The following is an 18,873-nucleotide window of genomic DNA, read 5'->3' on the forward strand; positions in this document are numbered from 1 at the left end:
CGAGCGCGCGAAAATTGAGTCGGTGTAAACGGCGCGTCACGTTGCGAACGTAATTATGGCATTTAGTCGTTGCGGCTCCCTGTCACAGTGATAAATTTCACGCGATCAATGGATCGCGGGGAGTAACGCGTCTAGGATTAACGTTTTTTGGAACGTTTCGCGGAACTCGGCGACACGGCTCGTCGCAACGTTTCGATAAAATACTCTTACTTACTTTTAGGTATTTTTAGTCCATTACACGCTGTCAAGTGGAAAATATCAAAAGGGGCATCGATCTCGCGCGAATTTAATTTACCCACCTCCGGTCCAAGACCAAACGTATTTTCATCTGTTATTTTCCATCCGCTTGCTCCGTGCAAGCAGTAGTTTGGTCCCACAATAGTAACACGAAGACAAATGTTAGCGATAAAGTTACGCGAATTGATGTGCGATGTACAGTTACTACCTTCCCGCTTTAGCGATAATTCGTACTATACTTAAACTGTAATAGTTGTTTTACCTTCAAATTCCCCACTATCGTGGCAATCTTCTTCTGGTTGCGGAATTCCGTGATATCCGGTTCTCGAATCGGAGATATTTTAATCTCCGTTTCTAGTTATCAATGGGAATGATTTCGCGTTCCAATAAATGGAAAAGTAAACACTATTTTTTTTTCTCAGGAAAGAAACATACATATGATGAAATTCACTGTATCGAGAAGTATATTGAAGAAAAAATTTAATGAAATTACGTTAATATCTAGTTTACTTACGATCGTACGTATGCTTATTCACCGAGTTCTCGATTTTAAATTTTTCCTTTTTTCGATTGGAAATAGTTGCGATAATATAATCACGACGTTTTTGATGATTCGATAAAAATGCAGATGCTCGTTGATTGGCTCAAGATGCCATTAACCCGAGCTAATTTATGGGATATCATTTACTACTTCGTATGTAATTATCTCTTCAAATTCAGATTTCACATGTTCGAGAAGAAATATTGAAATCGAAAAGTGTCGGCCCCATTACGCGGTTTATCGGAACGAGCTTCGATAAACTAGATTCGGGAAAGAATAATTACCTTTGGCACTTGGTCGAGTAATCAGTGCCAAGGTAATAAAATAGGTGTTACAAGCCTCTCGTCACGTAAATTAAACGGTAATCGGTGGGTGTATCGATAATTCGGCACGCGGCGATGCGAGTAAATATTTATTATGTAAACGTTTACGAACGTGTTTGAACTTATCAAAGAAGAATTTCTCGTTGCTAACGGTTTACATTTTATATTACGGTTAAAGAATTACATCTAATTCCAATCAATGATACGAAACACGCGAGATACGGATAGAATACGTATCGATGGTTGATACTCGAAAATTTTGACGATGTATTTCATAGATCGTAGCAACGAGTCGTATAATATACGATTATGATACACAGTAAATCGAATCACGATGCACGCATTTTTCTCAATCGATTTTCCACTTACTTGGAATAATTGCGTCGAAGACAGGATGATTAACTGATCAATGTGACTGTATGGAATGTAAGAAGATCTATTTCAATCGTTTTCTTCTCTCGCAAAAAGTTATCCTCGAACTGTGTTATATTATTGCGTTTGATTTCTAGTTAAAAAATTCGATCCATGATCACAAAAAATGCACAACACTCATCCAATCGAGTAAACTAATAAACATAATTATGTAACAGTTCGTTCAATAGACAGTAATGATACGATTAAATATAACATAGACACCTGTGTGTAATAAATATTTATAATTTCGAAATAGAGAAACACGAAAAATCGGAGAGATAATTGTGACGTTTAACCTTTAATATTATCGCAGAAAATAATATTGCATAATTGTGTGATGTAATCGATTAAATTTCATATTATTAGCCAACATGATTCATTCGCGATAGACTATCTAAATATCATATATATAACATCGTGATGATAACCTCATTTTTTAAGTATAAATGATGATATTCCGATTTTCATAATTATTTTTGTCTGATTTAAATTATCTCTTTTGCAAAAATTAAGAGTAAGACTGAATGTGATATAATTACTATTTATCATATAAACCAGACATCAAACATTAACAATCGATTTACTTTACGATTACACTTTCACGAAGAAAAAATTTCACTATGCACGTTTATTTCTGCTATTGCGGAATGTAAGCTATGACAATTTAGTATTAAAAATTCACCAATCAAGGTAAAGATTAGAGAAAGTTTCAATCGTTTATAACCAATGAAAAGTGGAATACACATACCGTGACGTCATAGGCACCTGTTGTTTCGAAGTTTACGATAGGATGGCGCAGTTGTACTTCGTTAATATATACTGCGCATGATCATGTGATCAGTCGAAGTCGATACCTCTGAATTTTCTGTGTCGTTTTGTCGAAATGTGAAATTAAATTTAGATTGTGCAGTTTTACCTTGAATTTTGACTTTATTAATATCGTACAGTGTGTGAAATATATTATTAATAATAATACAGTTTGTGTGTAGTTATTTCAAGACATCATTTAGTAGCATTCGAGAAATTCATAGGATTCAATGAAAATTAAGAGCACGACATTTTGTCGTTTCGTCAAAGATACATCAAAGAGACATCATAATGGTATGTTTGAATTTATTTTTATTAATTATATGCGTATACTTCCAAATATACATATATTATACGTGGATGATAAAAGTTCATTAAATTCTAAGGTCATGTTCTACTATAATTGCATAATAAATTTTAATTTCAACAATTACGTATATAGAATGTTATAAAGTGCTATATAATAATTTTTTTTCTCGTACGTAAATTGCGTCGAATACAGCGTAGTTCGTAATTCGTACAGCAAAATATAAACACAAAGTGGTAAAGGGAAACGTGACACGCGATTGTTATTATTTATACAGTGATCAGATAGAATGAATTATCTTTCGTGAACATTCGAACAAAGTGATACATAAACAATACTCTACCGAATCGCTAGAAAAAGAATTCTTTCGTGCGTCGTTTCGTATCCATTAGCATTTCATGTTCTTATCTTCATGTTCAGTCTTCTTTTTTCATCTCAATCTATTATTTCGTTTCGCTTTTAATTTTTTCGTTTCACGTACCTTTATACCTCCATCGTCATATTGATTTATCTCAAGCAACAGGTCTAACCTCTTCTAAGAACAAAATACGTCGACTTCTCTTTTCGGAATTTCACCGATTAGAAATTCCATTTTTTTTTTTTTTTTATTTAGTTTCCATTCTACGATAGATAAGAGTGATCGTAAATCGTTTTCTTCGCCCTCACGGCACACTAGCCACGCGTCGCCGATCAGAGAAGGCTGCACAGTGTACGGTCTATTTTGTCCGATCGTCAGGAACCGTGCTATTTTCGATTTGTTCAACGCGCTCCATGCTATTCTATTCCGCGAGTAGCGCGACTCGCGCGCACCGTACCAGCTTCCTGCTGGCCACTAGCGTGTCGCATCTCATCCCTAGGGGCCCTAATGCATTCTCGGTTGAATGGAGAGCGTGGAAGCGATTTTCCTCGGCTGCTCAATAGCGTCTGTTCGTTTTGCTCTAGACATGGCGTGGCGCATCACGGTACGCGGCCAACAGGAGAGGACGACGGCGACGACGTAACATACGTGCTGCTCCCTACGCCGCCAACTCGAATAATTCACATTGTCCGTCGGGAATGGTAGGCAGTCCAGTGGTTTCTTTTGCCAATTATTTCGGGACACGGTGCTGCGAGGAAAGAAAGCCCCGCGGGGCAGAATAGATCGCGCGATTTTCTGCGGACTAATTTAGCTGCGCGCGCGTTCAACCGCCACTGTGCATGTGCTCTCTTTTTCTCTGTCGCTTTCTCCCTATCTTTCTTTCCTTTTCTGTCACAAAGGTAGGCTGTTTCTTTTCCAACTCTATCCTGCCATTTTTTTTTTCCTCTTCACGGTAACGCGTCGTTCTTTTCTCGTCGACTACGGGTCGACGAATCCTCCTGTTTCTTTTCCACGATAGTAGCCAATTCGATTATTCCTCTCATCCATATCGGTATTTCTCCTTTCTCGTGTAACTATAGTATAGTAATCTTAGTGACGTGTTACGTGGATCATCGTTATGATATCGTTGCATTCGTTCAAGATAGATAGATACAAAATGATGACGATCCCTAATAATCGGTCGATCGTTACCTGTTAAATATGATAGAAGGATTGATGCGATGTATAATTGCATCTTTGTATTTTTAATTTCCACCATGGTGATGAATCTAACTTTAGAAAATCTATTTGTTTTTTTTTTTTCTTGCTCACACGTCCACGCTATAGACCTACGGAAATTTCTATCAATGTCGATGAATCTATCGGATAACGGCAGATTAATGATTGCTAGATCGACTCGATTCGAGGCAATTGGCGCTTACCTGTTTCCTTTTTAACGATCCTATATTTCTAATCTGGCCTGGTATTCGAAGTTTCGACCGAGGTGTTCGTTTTTTAAAAAAATCTTTGCTTTCTTCCCAAAGTAGGTTTACGCACGTAATTTTCTTGTCCATATTTGCTTCTCTTTACTTTCTTGTCATTTATTAGCCATTTGTCATTAATCATTCCCATCTTCCTTTGCTCGAAAAAAACGTTCTTTCAACTCGATGCAAGTTCTTCCAAAGATCTTGTCAATCTTGTTTCTTCCGTAAAACGTGGAATTCTTCGATCGTAGTAGGTTGGCAGTAAGTTTGCTATTCCCAACGCATGGAGGAATGCTTCAATCGTCGGTCGTTCGCAATTTTCGATACGCTTTCGCCTAGCGAATTAATGCTCGCGGTGTTTCAGGGATCGCGCACGCCATTCATAACGCGAATGTTATTAGTGCAGATCGCAGTCAGATATACCGGCTGGTCGGTAGTGTGGTTAAAATAAAGATGATGAATGCCTGGCCGTCCCTCGCCGCGGTGTTGGATGTAGATTAATATCGACCCTCGCTCGCTCGCTGCACACCAAACCTTTCCCTTCCACCTAATATCCGCGGGCACTACGTACCCCATACGTGTTCACCGAGTATCCTGCAACCTATCGGCGACGTTCTTTCCCACTAGATTATTTCTTCCAATACTCCTTACTCGCGAGCTCTTTACCCTTCGGGAAACTGATGAAGAACTAGGCGCAAGGTTTGCGTAGTCGTAGCTTTATTCGATGATAAAATTCACGTGTATGGATATTACTTTCTCACCATAATCTGATAACTTATTTCATAAACAGTCGCATATACGGGATAATTTATGCGAACGAAGCCGAATTAGAATAATTTTCCAATTGGTCGGGATACGTTGAAGAAGAGTCGTGCACTCATTAGGCAAAGATCAACTCGTGGCTCGGTTCATTTGCGTATATTTATAATTGAGATTATCTATAAAAAAAANAAAAAAAAAAAAAAAAAAAAAAAATAATATATCTAAGCAGACATCCTGTGTTTTTCCAATATTCCAATGATCCAATCGCTGTAGGCACCGAAATGCAATAAGCGTTAGCGGAAAATTTCCATGGTAGTGGTGGACGTGTCGTAAGTGGAGCGGTAATTTTAATATAATCAGGATCAGGGGATTCGATCGACAACGCAAACTATCTTGTTCGTTGAATCGCGGCACGATCTTTCGCTGTTCTCTCATTGGAGAATGGTTGGATGCATCTGACAAAGGTGTACGCGTCGGCCGACGGCTGGCTGTATCGCTATATTACTAGTCGGTGCATCGGCAGCATGTGCAATCGCATTATACGAGTCCCGGCTAGTGCGCGACATCATTTTAACGTGCACGGTTCGTTAAAACATTAAAGACGACAGTTCGGAGTAGGCACCTTCCGGAGTGCGTTTCTTTTTCCTAATCGGTTTTTTTCGAATCTCAGTGACTCCCATTTATCGCGTTATTTTCACGTATATCTTTTCAACGTATAAAGAATACGATAGGATCGAAAACAATTTTAAAATTTGTAGCATTTTTCTTATCAAGATGATTTCGTTATCACGTATATTGTTTGTCGATGTATTCATATAGGGGGAAAGTTTTATCGGAAATTTGATTACGATGATTAATTACTACGTACGTATATATGTAATCGTCACTGAAAAGTAGAATAAAAAAACGAGTCCAATTACATCCAAAATATAACAATGCGATATTGTCTGCCGTTTATTTAACAACTCGTTCGCGTAACAAAAATTCATCGTTTATTTTCTTTTTTTAATTTTTTTTCGAAAGTGAAAATTTTCGATCGACTCAACGGAATTACTAATTACGTTTAAACGTGGACGACTGTAGGGAACGGTCGGCCAATTTGGCGCGCACATTTTTCGTCCGGCATGAAAATGATGTTTAACGAGAAGAGGGCGTAGTGCTCATTTGTCAGATAAAAAAGGAAAGAAAGAGAGGAAGAAGAAGAGGAGGGGGATAACGTTGAAACCAGGTTTCTTCCACGATTAAAGTGGCTGTTCGTTCGATGGTTGAACAGGCGGCAGTCGCGGTTGCGTAGGCAGCAGTCACGAGCGCTCGAAGGACGGACGATAATGTCCTGGCGACACTCGAGATGCGTTCCAGATCCTGTTCGCGTTATCCAAGCAGGAATGAATGTTCCTCCTCACTTGACAGAAAATGGCACGAAAGCCCTGACTAGCCTGTGGCTATCGTCTGCTGCTCGTCGATTGTAATTCATAACGGAGATCTTCAGATTAGATTTCCGCGATGGATGCAACACTGTAGTTCGATGAATTCGCAACCGTATCGTACATCTAAATGGATGACAAATACGAAGTGTTTACGCACAATGTCAATCGTAGCCAGTTAATTGCGCGTCCTTGTTAATTGGAGAAGATTTATAATACTGCTCGCGCACTTTGTTACATCCTCTGAATCCTTACCCAAGTCGATCCATTACCCAAGTGATCTATTACGCGCGAGAGAGGCTAGAAATCCAATCGAATCGATCGATCGTATGTAACCGAAACCAACGAATCGATTCCGATTTTGCGTAAATATTTTTACCAATTGTTTCTCGCCCCTGTTACAGCTGGTTGGCCACGAGCGAATCTTATCACGATTCGAGCACGACGGTGACGCGTCTTATTAAGCGGCTCGCGAATGGACGTCCCATTGGCTTTTTGTTATCGAACATCGTCCGTCCGTGATCCTCGTACTTGTAAACCCATTATGATCGGACGTATCACCACCGTAAAAACTGGTCCCGTCGTTTATTATCGAATTACCACCAACGACTATCTAAATTATGCAAATCTTTGGACCGATCTTGGATCGATTTCTCAAACTCGATGATCTATCTTCCCGACGATTAACTCGTTCGATGAGTTTTGTCGCTAATTTTAATCGCCATTCCCGTTACAATCCATCGATGAAATTAATTAACGGCGCACGACGAGATGCTAACGACCGAACGAGGTTGAGCCGCGAAATAGATGGATAAAAGGTCGAGGAGGGGTGAAAGTACGTTTAAATCGTTCCTCGGGGAATTGGCCGGGCCAATGGCGGAACATTAAAGAAAAGACGTTTTAATCGGCGAAAATTTGCGAGTTCGCGAGTCCACTGGCCCCACGAGTTAATACGCGAGAGACATTCTCAGACGGCGTCGGCCGCGAATTAATATAGCCACGGCTCCTCGGTGCATCGGGGATTATAATTGCCCGAGAATAATGAGAATATCCCTGGGGAATTACACCCTGGCCACGAGGCGCGCTAATGCATTCCCCGATAAATTTTAACCCCGTTTCACCGCGTCTGCCCATTCCAAAAATTTCATTCACGAATTTCATTCTCCTCTCGATCCCTTTCGCTCTCTTTCTCTCTTTCTCTCTGTAAAACGAAGAGTAATAGATCTGGCCGCCGATTTTTTCGATCGGTCGGAATTTACTTTCGCTTTCATCCTTACCCAAGGCGGCCCGTTCCAAGAAGATCCCCCTCTTCTCCGTTATGTACTTAGGGTTCAGCCTTACGCAACCGTCCCCGTTTAACGCGCTTAACCTGTTTCATCGGTGACAAGGGACGAAGGCGTTCTAGCCATCGAGCCATGTAACGTTGGACGTTGAGCGATGCCACCGAGACGGGCGATTGTGTTCGCAGATATTTTACTAAGTCGGGAATCGGGCTAAAATTAGGCCACAACGCGCCACAACCGAACGTCAGGATAGCGTCGAGGCTTTGGCTCGGTTAATTGTTCCCCCTCTTCGCCTCGCCACCGAAGAGATCGAGAGATTCGAATCGATCTCGACCGAAAAAGGAATCGAAGAAGGAGGGATCCGATCGATGAATGAATTTGATCTAAAGGGAGAATAAGCTTTCCAACTCCTTCTCCCTTCGCTTCCCTCCGAACGATCGAACGACATTCCTGATATTTGTGGATCCGTGGCGGGCACATTATATTATACCGATCGATCGATCCTCCGTTCGAAATTTTCCTGCGTGAATCCTGGTATTTTTTTAAACTTCCTCGCCAAGAAACACCAAAGATAGATCAGTGACCGGTGAATCGCCAACAGTATATTAGATATTCTACGCGAATTTTGACATTTTTACAAGATGAATCACGGGTGTCGGGGTACACGAGGCGCAACCTGGTAACCGATTATTATCGACTCTCCCGCTCCCTACTAATTCGAACGATTCGTCCGCGCGAATTGGGGATCGGTCGTTAAGCGGATGGAGGCGGAAAGAAAGTCGGGCGAAGCGATGATCACCGGCGTTATCGCCGCGATTCGACTCGAAGGAGCGGGGTAATGAAGCTAATGGCGATGGCACGGTGGTCCACCGATAGCGAACCACGGGGGGACCCCCGATTACATCGATCTGGAGCGGCGGTCGTGGATGTTGACGGAGGAGGAGGGGGAGGTCGCGATCGCGGCGCGGCTGAGGGGAAGGGGGGCGAAAGCGTGGCTGGAGGAGGGGGGCGGCGTTGCGGCAGAGCGTTACAACGAGGCGGACCATTAACTATTAAGCGTGCAGATATGCATATGAGACGATTGCGGTGCGTGGGCTCGCTCCAATCGGCGGCCACGACGCTGTATATTGCCGAGATAATATCCCGATCTGATTGGACGGTTATAAACGGGATATCGCCGCGCGGCTTCAACGCCGTAACGCCGCGTGCGCCCGATAATTTTTCGAAGGTGCCGGCCCCGATATACGATATGGGATTTCGCAAACGGCCGTAACGTATGCGCGCGCGCACGGCCGTGTTCGTTTCGCGGCAAAACGAGCAACGTCGCACGAGGAAGCGTACATTGTGCTGTCCGCGATCCTCCCTGTCTCTCTCTCTCTCTCTTCCTCCTCCATCCTCCCTCGTTAGGGCGTATAATATCAAATAGCGCGTATACGCGCTCCTGTTCGCGTCCGAGATAATGTATTTATTTATTGTTGGTGAACGGGCCGTATAAGCAATTACGATAAATCGAGATCGGGTTGGGGATAAGGGTGCGGGGATGATATGTAAAATTGGAGGCGATAAGATCGGGACACGGCGAAACAGTAGGAGATAAGGAGGATAAGCACATATACGTACGTATGGGTACGAATATGTAGAAGGTGGTGGCAACCTCGTTAAAACTTAGGATGAATTTTCTGATTATCAAAAAAGAAGGTCACGAGAAATATATACCGATTTTTCATATACCGATTCCCGTTTTTCGCGAGTCTCCTCCGATCAGTGGCGAAATCACAACGACCCTTTCAGCCGGAGAGAGGAAGAGAAGAGTGAAATATATTCACGGGGAGGCTGGTAGATGATGGTAGAAGAGCGTAAGGTAATCACCTGCACTCGAGGGATTTCCTGGCGAATATGTAGGCCGATGCCTCTTTGTAAGAGAAACACTCGTGCGAGAGGACCTGTTCCTGCCGTTGAGAATCGTTCCGAGGAAAGAATCAAGACGTTTCCTCTCGAGCTTTCATCGAGGGAAGGGTTTCGGGCGCATCTGCTTTGTACCTGCGCGATCGATTTTCGAAACGAGTGAGTGGTGGCACAGGGCACAAAAGGGGAAAGCAGCGGGATACGGGATGGAAAGAGAAGAGGGAGAGAGAAAAAGGGGGGGGAGGAAAGGGTCGTTTATTTGTTTGGTAGATGAAACGCAGGTCCCTCGAAGCGGGTTCATTTCGTATGATAATGATATTCAAACTGAAAATACGGGGCGCGATTGACGGGGGGATCTCGGCCGGGACTTTCCAACGCCGCGTGGAGATCTCCGGAGAGACGCGACTCTCCATCAATCTCCGTTGTATTTTTCGCCGGTGACCAGGTATATATCTGGTTTTACCGGCAATTAGGATCGGCTGTCCCCAGGTGTGGGGACAACCCTACGCGTTCACCTTTCGAGAACACGAAACATCATTCCAGCACGTCGAACACCATTTCGATTACGATTTTGCGCAATCGACGATCGGCAAAGTGTAAAACTCCGATGTCTGTCACTGTGTTGTTCGATCGCGTTCGATATGCCGTTTGGTAACCGGGATTAAAAATCGATCTTATATCTGTTCGAGTTTACAAGTTTTCTCAAGCGGGCAGAGAAACCGAGAACTCGTTCTACTGCTATGCTTTCATCCGCTTAGATCGTTATCTCATCTAAGAATCACCGCGCTATTAAACCAATTTCCATATTCCAGAGACAATGTCGTAAGAGAGAGAGAGAGAGAGAGAGAGTATTACTAAACTTGCGGACACTTGTGCGCGGCGCAAATTAAATCTCTCGAACGAAACGTGGTATCTTATCCGGCCGCGAGAACGTATTTCGAAATACTACCTAACCTTTTATCTTCTCCTCTTCCGTATCACTTCTTCCTGCTCCCCTTTCCTTCTCGTTAGCGCTCGTTCCCGATAAATTTGATCGGTGGATATAGCTTTTATATCTTCTCCCCTCCTAGATTCAATTCTATCTCCAAGTGTGGATGTATTTAGGAAATACGATTAATCGGTAATAGGGGCTCGAGCTTTTCGAATTTATTCATCGAAAAATCGTTGAACATCAGCGCTCATCCTTGGTCGTCGCGTCCTCGTAGTCACTTATCTCACCGGCGAGGGTAAGCCCAACCGAAATTCCGGTTGCTCACGGTCAGGCACGGGAAATATAATATAAAGATGGTTGGAAGGGGAAGGAGGACAAGATCCTTTTATATACGCCGAATTCGAGGCTGAACCGTTGCCGAATGCCTTGGGTACACGCACACGCGGCGCGATTCAAAGCGTCTCAGCTGTTTCGCTCCGCTGCCGTTTCATCTTCTTCTTCTTTTTTTTTTTNTTTTTTTTTTCTTCTTCGTCGCGTCTCGACCCGGCAGACTTCCGATTTTGGCACGCGTCCCCACGGCTGGTCGAAATCCGTTGACGGAGCACCTCTTCGAACACGCGTGGAACGAGTCGATTTTTCTCCCGTCCGCCTCGGGGATTTTACTATCCACGCGTGAAAGAGTGTGCAGTCTTTTAGGAGGAAAGATGAAAAAAAAAAAAAAAAAAAAGAATCATTACGCGTATAAATTTCGGGATCGAAAACGTTGAGGAGAATGGAAAGATCGGAATCTCTTCTTCTCTTTAATTTTCGGAACAAATTTCGTTTCCCTCCTCCATCTGTTTATATCGAGTTCAGAAACTGTCTCTCGTTAACGTTCGTTGGCGAAGGATTTTTCGGCGACGAATTCGAACGTGATTCGTTTAAAGGGCTCGTTCCCGGTGACAATGCACCCTACTTTCGACCGGTTGGGCGCGCTCCTCTTGTTAGCAGGTACGCAGAAACGTACGTTACGCAAGAGTGGTGCGGCAACGTACCAAGCGCGTTGCCTACCTGGAGCCCCTTGGGGAGGGAAAGAGAGTAAAAAAAGGGGAGATAGGGGGCAGGGGGATGGCACGCGCCAACCTAAGCGGGAAGGAGGTGGCCCCGATCGCACAGCTGCAGCTGCGCTTTCGGTTTTGCTCTTGGCTGCCAAGCGGCCTTTTGCTTGGCTCCCAGCCGATCTTGACCCGATCGTATCGAACTATGCAGTCGGCCCGCTGTCATCCGAAAACGAATGACAGCGTTCCAATCTCGCCCGGAGGCCTCCACTCCTCACCAACGCGACAACCTGACTTTTTCTTCCTCGTTTCTCAACCAAACCCCCCTCGCAAATTCAACAATCCTTTCTCCCTGAAAACGGAAACTTTATCGCTACGCAAGATACATTATTACACCTTTCGCGATTGTTAAAAATGATTTACTAGAGAGAGAGAGAGAGAGAGAGATTTAAGAGATAGGTTCTTCTATCGCATTTATTTGGATATCTTTCTCAAGTTTTCCCTTTTTTTTAATCGAGAATAAATGATCGATCGCTTCGTAATTTGCACGAGACTCGGTGTAGACGTTTCAACATATTTGTTCGGGGATTCAACAAGTTGCGGAGTGGAGGATAAAATGAATCTCTCCCATAATACGGGTTGTACGTAAAAATCGTAGTTTTTAGTCGTGCGCAACAATGGCTTTTGTAGGGAAACGGTGTAAACGCGTCCGACCACCCTCGCGGAGTTTCCATGTTTGGACACGGTCACTTTTCGCTTGACAAACGACCGTAGGTGGTTGGTCAAACGTTGCAGTTTGTCGTTTCATTGTGCTAACTACACGAAAACACGAATCCTCGTAAAACGAAGGAAGGAAGGAAGGAAGGAAGGAAGGAAGGATCTTCTCGGTGGCTTTAATGTTTCTACCCTCGCGTTTATATCATCGAAGCGTGGACGACTACCAGCTGCCACCTATAATACCGTCGTCATACCATACACCAATGGGATTTTTCCTCCCATTGTCCTTGTAGATACGAACGCATCGTATCCGACACATGCCATTTACGATCCGTGATTCTTCCTACCGTTCCCCTCGTCTAACGATCGGGCGGATTTCGAGGTGATTACGAAACCATCTTCCCACACCTTCTGCCTGTTTATTACGAGCGGACAAGGAAACGCGTAGTCGTGAAACATAATTCACTCATCGAGCATCGTAAATTTGACGTTTCTTTTGTTTTCCTTTCTTTTCTTTTCTTTTTTGTTTAGTTTTTTTTTTTTTTGGAGGAGCAAGGCAAACGTCGAGCGATGTAGAACGATCGATGACAGATGCTAGGACGGATATAGGATCGAAGACGTTCAAAGTCGACGCGAGGACCGATCGTTTTCCAATCGTATCGAGAACGGTTGTATCTCTCGGTTATATTATAGTTCGGTCGATTTGGAAATAAATATTGTTTGGTCGATCGTTCGTGGGGGAACGAAATCGGAACGTTGGAATGAAATAATAGCTGTCGTCGAGGGGAGGAGGAGACGTCGGTTAATATTCGAGGAATGAGGCTCGATCTACGCGGCGAGTGACTTATGGAAATTCTAGCCTTATCCCGGCCGAATACAAGGATAGGAATGCATCCGCGATTCCACGATTTACGGCCAACCTCGGCCATCGCGTTCCGCCGCACGACTCTTTTCAAGTTGACCGACCGAAACGTACATCGGACGTTGTTCCCTCGAATAAACGTTAACATCGACGCGGCAACCTTCCCTCTCCTTCCGTCTCCTCCTCGCTCCCACTCTTCGCCCGATTAATTGCGCCCGACGCGATACGTTGGGAGAAAAGGAGAAAAGGGAAGAAGGAAACGTGGTCGATATTATTATATCCGTTCGAAGGGAGGTATCCTTAGGTATTCGATTAATTCGAATTTTCATACGTTACGTGTACGCAAAGCGATCGAGGTAGAAAATATCCATCGGACGGTCGTGAACATTCGTAGAACGTAAAGATTGGCTCGGAATGGCCGATTACAAGCTGGGGGAAAAAAACATTAAACGGCAGTTAACTTTTGATCCTCGAAGCAGTATTTACGTTTCTATCCGCGATTAAGATGAAATTATCGAGGATGTATTTCGCGGAGACGGCGGTATATCGAATGCGACGTCGTTAATTTTCCTCTACGACGACTTTCATGGGCCTCGGTAAAACGTACGATCGCTCAGTCACCGCGTGTAATCCACGTTCTTTCGCGCGCGTCCGTCCCCAAGGCTTAAAACGCACGGCCACGCGCGCACCTTTATATTCGCGCGATCACGAGTCGCGTTTCACTCCGCTACGTGGATCCATCGAGGCCGGCCGATTCTCGTTAATTAAAATAGCGAGCTGTTAGACCCGTATTAACACGGCTTTATTGCCGCGCGGAATTCATTCAACCGTCCGACAGTCAATGTAATCACCCTTATCGATCCTGCCAAGCCGACTCTCGTTAATGTCCCCCTCCCCCCACTCCACCTCACCGTGGAGTAGAAATAAAGGTTTCTCATCGCGCACGTGACGATAGAAGGAGTTCCATACGCCGAACCGAGCCGAATCGGTGTTCCGTTAAGTCGTCCTTTACGACGAGTTTCATTTTCGATTTTTCATAAGAAATCGGGACGCTACGTGCGGATCGCCCGTTATCGCCCGTCATCTATGCGCGAAACTTCCGATTAGAATGACCGAAGAGAATGGGCATTCACGACGTTGTTCATGACGTTTTATAGCGGGTGAAAATCGCACTGTGAAATGATCTCTTGAGTGGTCGTTCAACGGTTTAATCGGGTAGTCAAGAAAGTCCTGTCCGCTCTTTTATGGACGGAAAAGAAGTATCTTTATTTTAATAGTTTGTCCAACTAATTACTGGAGGGAAAAATCTTACGTTATAAAAAAAATGAAAGTTTACGATACAATAAACACTACGATATTATTGGCACTTACTCGTTTATAAAATTATATTCCCATTGGAAGAAAACGACTACGAAACATTCTTACTTACTTACTACTCGCCACGAGATTCGTACGTACGTACGTACGTACGTACGTACGAGATAGTCTCGCGGGAATAACGATCGGAAGATCGATTGGCTTCGACCGAGGAAAAGTAGCCGCGTGGAGAAAGTATCCCGTCCTTCTCATTAATTTCCCAATAATAACGTGACGGTGCAATTTAAATTGGGATAACATCGTTCCCCTCTCTGCTTCACATCGCCGGATTCTCCCTTCCAGCTACTCGAAACTCGAGCAAGCAGCTGGTTTCATAACCTGGCTTGCTTGCTTGCTTGCTTGCTTGCTGCCGTTAATTAAATATCCAACTCGCGTGGTCCTGATCAGCTACAGTGTGAACGCGGAATGAAAGTAGCCAAAGAACCATATGTATGTATATATATATATATATATATATATATATCGTTACCAATCGTTCGATCACTAATCTTGCTCCGAGTTAATCAACCCGTGTTTCTATTGACAACGGCGCTACTTAATAAGCGTCTATCGGACGTAAATCAATCCTCCCTTCGAATCGAAGCACGCGCCACGATATTTAATTCTCGATTAAGGATTCTATAAATCAGTTGGCGTTCCCGAGTTTCGTTCGAAAAGCGTATCCGTCGCGACATTTCGCTCGTTTCGCTCGTTACGACGGTACTCGTACTGGAACGGTAATGATATTCCTAATTGATTCCGGCGAGACGTCTCGTAAACTATGATTTTAGGCCGAGTGGCAGGATGCCGAGAAAGGGTGTAAGGTGCAAGGATTTTTGCGTCTCGTCGATATTCCGATATTTCCTTCCGCCCTTTCGGGTCGGCCCCAATCATGTTCGGCCACAATTTGACGGCAGGTGCTCCAAATTGAAAACCTTTGCTTGCACCTTCGCCTACTCCGCCCCTGAAACGCATCCATTAGGCAGGGCCACCTACGTAAGAGAGAGAATGACGCTTCGCATCGCGTGCCGAATTCTTCTTCGATCGATAGATTTTTATCGCGAAGAAGATCCACGCTCTCCACCCGACCATCGATGAATCGTTTCAATTGAATTTTCGTTTCGACTTGCCAATTCGATTCCTATTTTTTTTTTACAAATATTTATCTTTTAATCGATCGATATTTCCCGCGAATGACGGCAACCATCGTATCTTTCACGTGTAAGTTGACGAATACAATAATCGTGATTATTATATTGAATATAAATCGTGTATGAAACGTCCGTAGGTTCGTATTTCACTCGCCGCCTTCATTGCTTGCGATCGTTAATTGATCGAGGCCTTGAACGCGCGGCATCGCGTATTTAAAAAACTACTACTCGATATTGGCCAACTTTGAGCGCAGGCCGTGGACGTAGCGCGATAGGATAGGAGGCTCTCGCACCAGGTGGCGGTGGACGGTGGTTAAAGGCAGAGTGGCGGCCCGCTTATGTCTTCCTCCGGGTAATCTGCTGGTACCTCCTGCCGGTCGAGACCTCGTCGAGTTATGACGCGGTACACCTGCCACGGCGAATCATCGTGCCGTTCCTTCCATTCTTATAGCTCGCCAAGGTGACCAATCTCACCTCGACCGATATATAGACTCGATAATTAATTTATTAATGAGTTTCGCGGGCACCGGGTCAACTAATTTTTCCTTCCTTCCTTTCTTTCTTCTTTCTTCTTTTTTTTTTTTTATTTCGTTTCCCTCCTTTTTACCACGAAGAATAATTAATCACTTTGGAACGCGTGGTGGAACACGAACTTTGCGACCAAGCTCGTTGGAGAGCGTCGAATAAAAAAGACGACGAAGAGAACGTTCGACGCAGTTTGATCGGGGAGGGGGATTGGGAAAAAGCGCTACACGTTCGAAGAAGACGGACGGAGTCGCCACGGGTCACGAGCCGTCACGATTCAAATTCTACTCCAAACTTCTGCTCTCGCGAATCAGAGTAACGAGACTCCTGAAAACGAATCACTTTTCCGTCCGAATGATTTTCTGACTAACGGTACAAATTCGATTATCCAATTATCTTGGATCCTTTGAGTTTTACTTTGATCCCGAGTCTCGAAACTGCGCGTGCGCTTCGCGCGAGATATTTGCTGCCGTGTAATTTATCACCTCGCCCAGCGAGATCTTAATACGAATCACTTATCGGTTGCCATGGACACACTATGTACACCAACAAATATATATATATATATACATCATATCCATGGACTAATAACCCGGCAAAGTAATTAAAGCGAAAAAACGAGCGCTCGAGCGAAGGTTTTCTCTTCCGTTCTTCTTTCAACTTGTCCTTTCTCCTTGTTCTTTCTCCTCCTCTCTGCCGATCCCATTTCTCGCGTTCGTAGATAATTTTTTTTACCCCTACGATTCCTTTCCATTTCGCGGAGACGGTGTTTCTCGACGCCATGTGGTATAAGCAGATAGGGAAAGGTGTAGTCGAGACGAATGGTGCACGGTAGTTAATGGTTCGCCGCTACCACGTTGCGAATCCGTTATCGCTCCGTCACGATTCGATAACGATGTGTTTCTAAATTGTATAGATAGGCCACCGATCTTAATTGAACCGAACCATACCGATACTGATACTATTTGTAAATCGGTGTATCAACTTTAACGTGTGTATAAATCTAAATCAAGTAAGAAAAAAAAAAAAAAAAAAAAAGAATAAAAGAAAGATTCTTTTTAACGAAATTCGAGTATTCCGAGTATCGAGATACAAGATTTGCGAAATTTCCAAGATTCCATGCTCGATCGATTGAAGGATATTTGCATACACTCGAGATCGTGGTGCTTGTAAATTTGATCGATTGGATTGGTTTAATCGGCGTCTGGCTGGATCGACGAAGGCGCGGCACGATTTCAGGTTTCCACCAGTATTTCTCGCGATGCACGTACACACGCGTACACACGGGCATTACGTACGAGCGAAATCGAGGGGAAATCCGACGGTGTCGGGGAAATAATAGGCGGGAGCGAGGGGAGGAGGGTTGGCTGGCGAAGAATGGGAGACTCGTAAATTCGTTCCGGGCGTCGGCCGCGCGAATTTCTCGCAGCGTGTAAAATCACTCGAGAATCACTTCCACGTTGTAAACACGTCGCGTAAACGGGTTCCGTGTACGCGCACCTATATACCTATCGTCGCGGACAAAGAGGCTGGAAAACGGTTATTGGCAGGCAGAATATTGGCTTTGACCGCCTTGCACCGCTGCCTCGTACGATGAGGCCAGTGGAAACACCGTCGTCTAGAACCTTATGACCCCGACGCAAAAAATGTTCGTTAGCGGTATGCGTTTCGTAATTTTTACCCCGTGACAAAGAAGATAATATGCCATTCAATCGACGCTTTATCGCGTCCCTTTCTCTCCTCCCCTTTTCATCCGTCGACAATCGTTATCGAGGGTACATCTCCGATTCTCTTTTTTACGTCACTTTTATTTGCACAATTTCGAATTTAATCTACCGTGTAGCCATTATTCCATAGAATGTAATTTAATATATATATATATATATATATATATATATATATATATAAATGCGTCATCGCGTTAGGGTGTTCGATAATCGAGAGAGAGAGAGAGAGAAAGAGAGTTAATTTTACGTCGACGCGATATTTTATCGGGGGCATTATCGATGATATTATCGATGTTACGCCCACGTAAATTAAGCGTGGCGTATTACGTACAACGACCTAGTGCGACGCAAACAAAAGGTGTACCGAGTAATTATATTGCAGCGTGGCCGATACGTTCACGCATAAAACAAGTTCGTCTCTTTGTGCTTAACCAGTTACGAGCCTGGCAATAAGCTACCATTCTATATATCATTGTTTTTCTCGCGCCGCGCGTAAAAATCTCACGAGCGATAATCGAGACGGCGAGACGATAAGATCGCGACAAGTCTGGACAGAACGTCTTAATGTTTTCCTATTGTGTTGCTCCGTCGTCCACTTCTAATAACCGAGCCAAACTCGTATCGATCGAAAACGCTTTGGCTATCTCTCCTCTCTGTAGCTATCTCCATTTACTGTATCCACGGAAGTCATGGATCGTTGACTTAAGAACGGTGGAAATCCATTCGTTGGAACGAAAATTTAA

General features: G+C 44.0%; 1 protein-coding gene across 1 annotated transcript in view; it reads left to right on the plus strand.

Moving 5' to 3' along the window:
* Positions 1-2,398: 2,398 nt before the first annotated feature.
* The window catches only part of LOC122716514, a 176,736-nt gene continuing 160,261 nt past the window's right edge, over positions 2,399-18,873 (plus strand). Inside the window, exon 1 of the mRNA XM_043939673.1 lies at positions 2,399-2,616. Coding sequence (XP_043795608.1) covers positions 2,614-2,616 — 3 coding nt within the window. The 5' untranslated portion in view covers positions 2,399-2,613. The remainder of the gene's footprint in view (positions 2,617-18,873) is intronic.

Source organism: Apis laboriosa, unplaced genomic scaffold (assembly GCF_014066325.1).
Source record: "Apis laboriosa isolate Shangri-la unplaced genomic scaffold, ASM1406632v1 scaffold46_cov150, whole genome shotgun sequence".
Lineage (NCBI taxonomy): Eukaryota > Metazoa > Arthropoda > Insecta > Hymenoptera > Apidae > Apis > Apis laboriosa.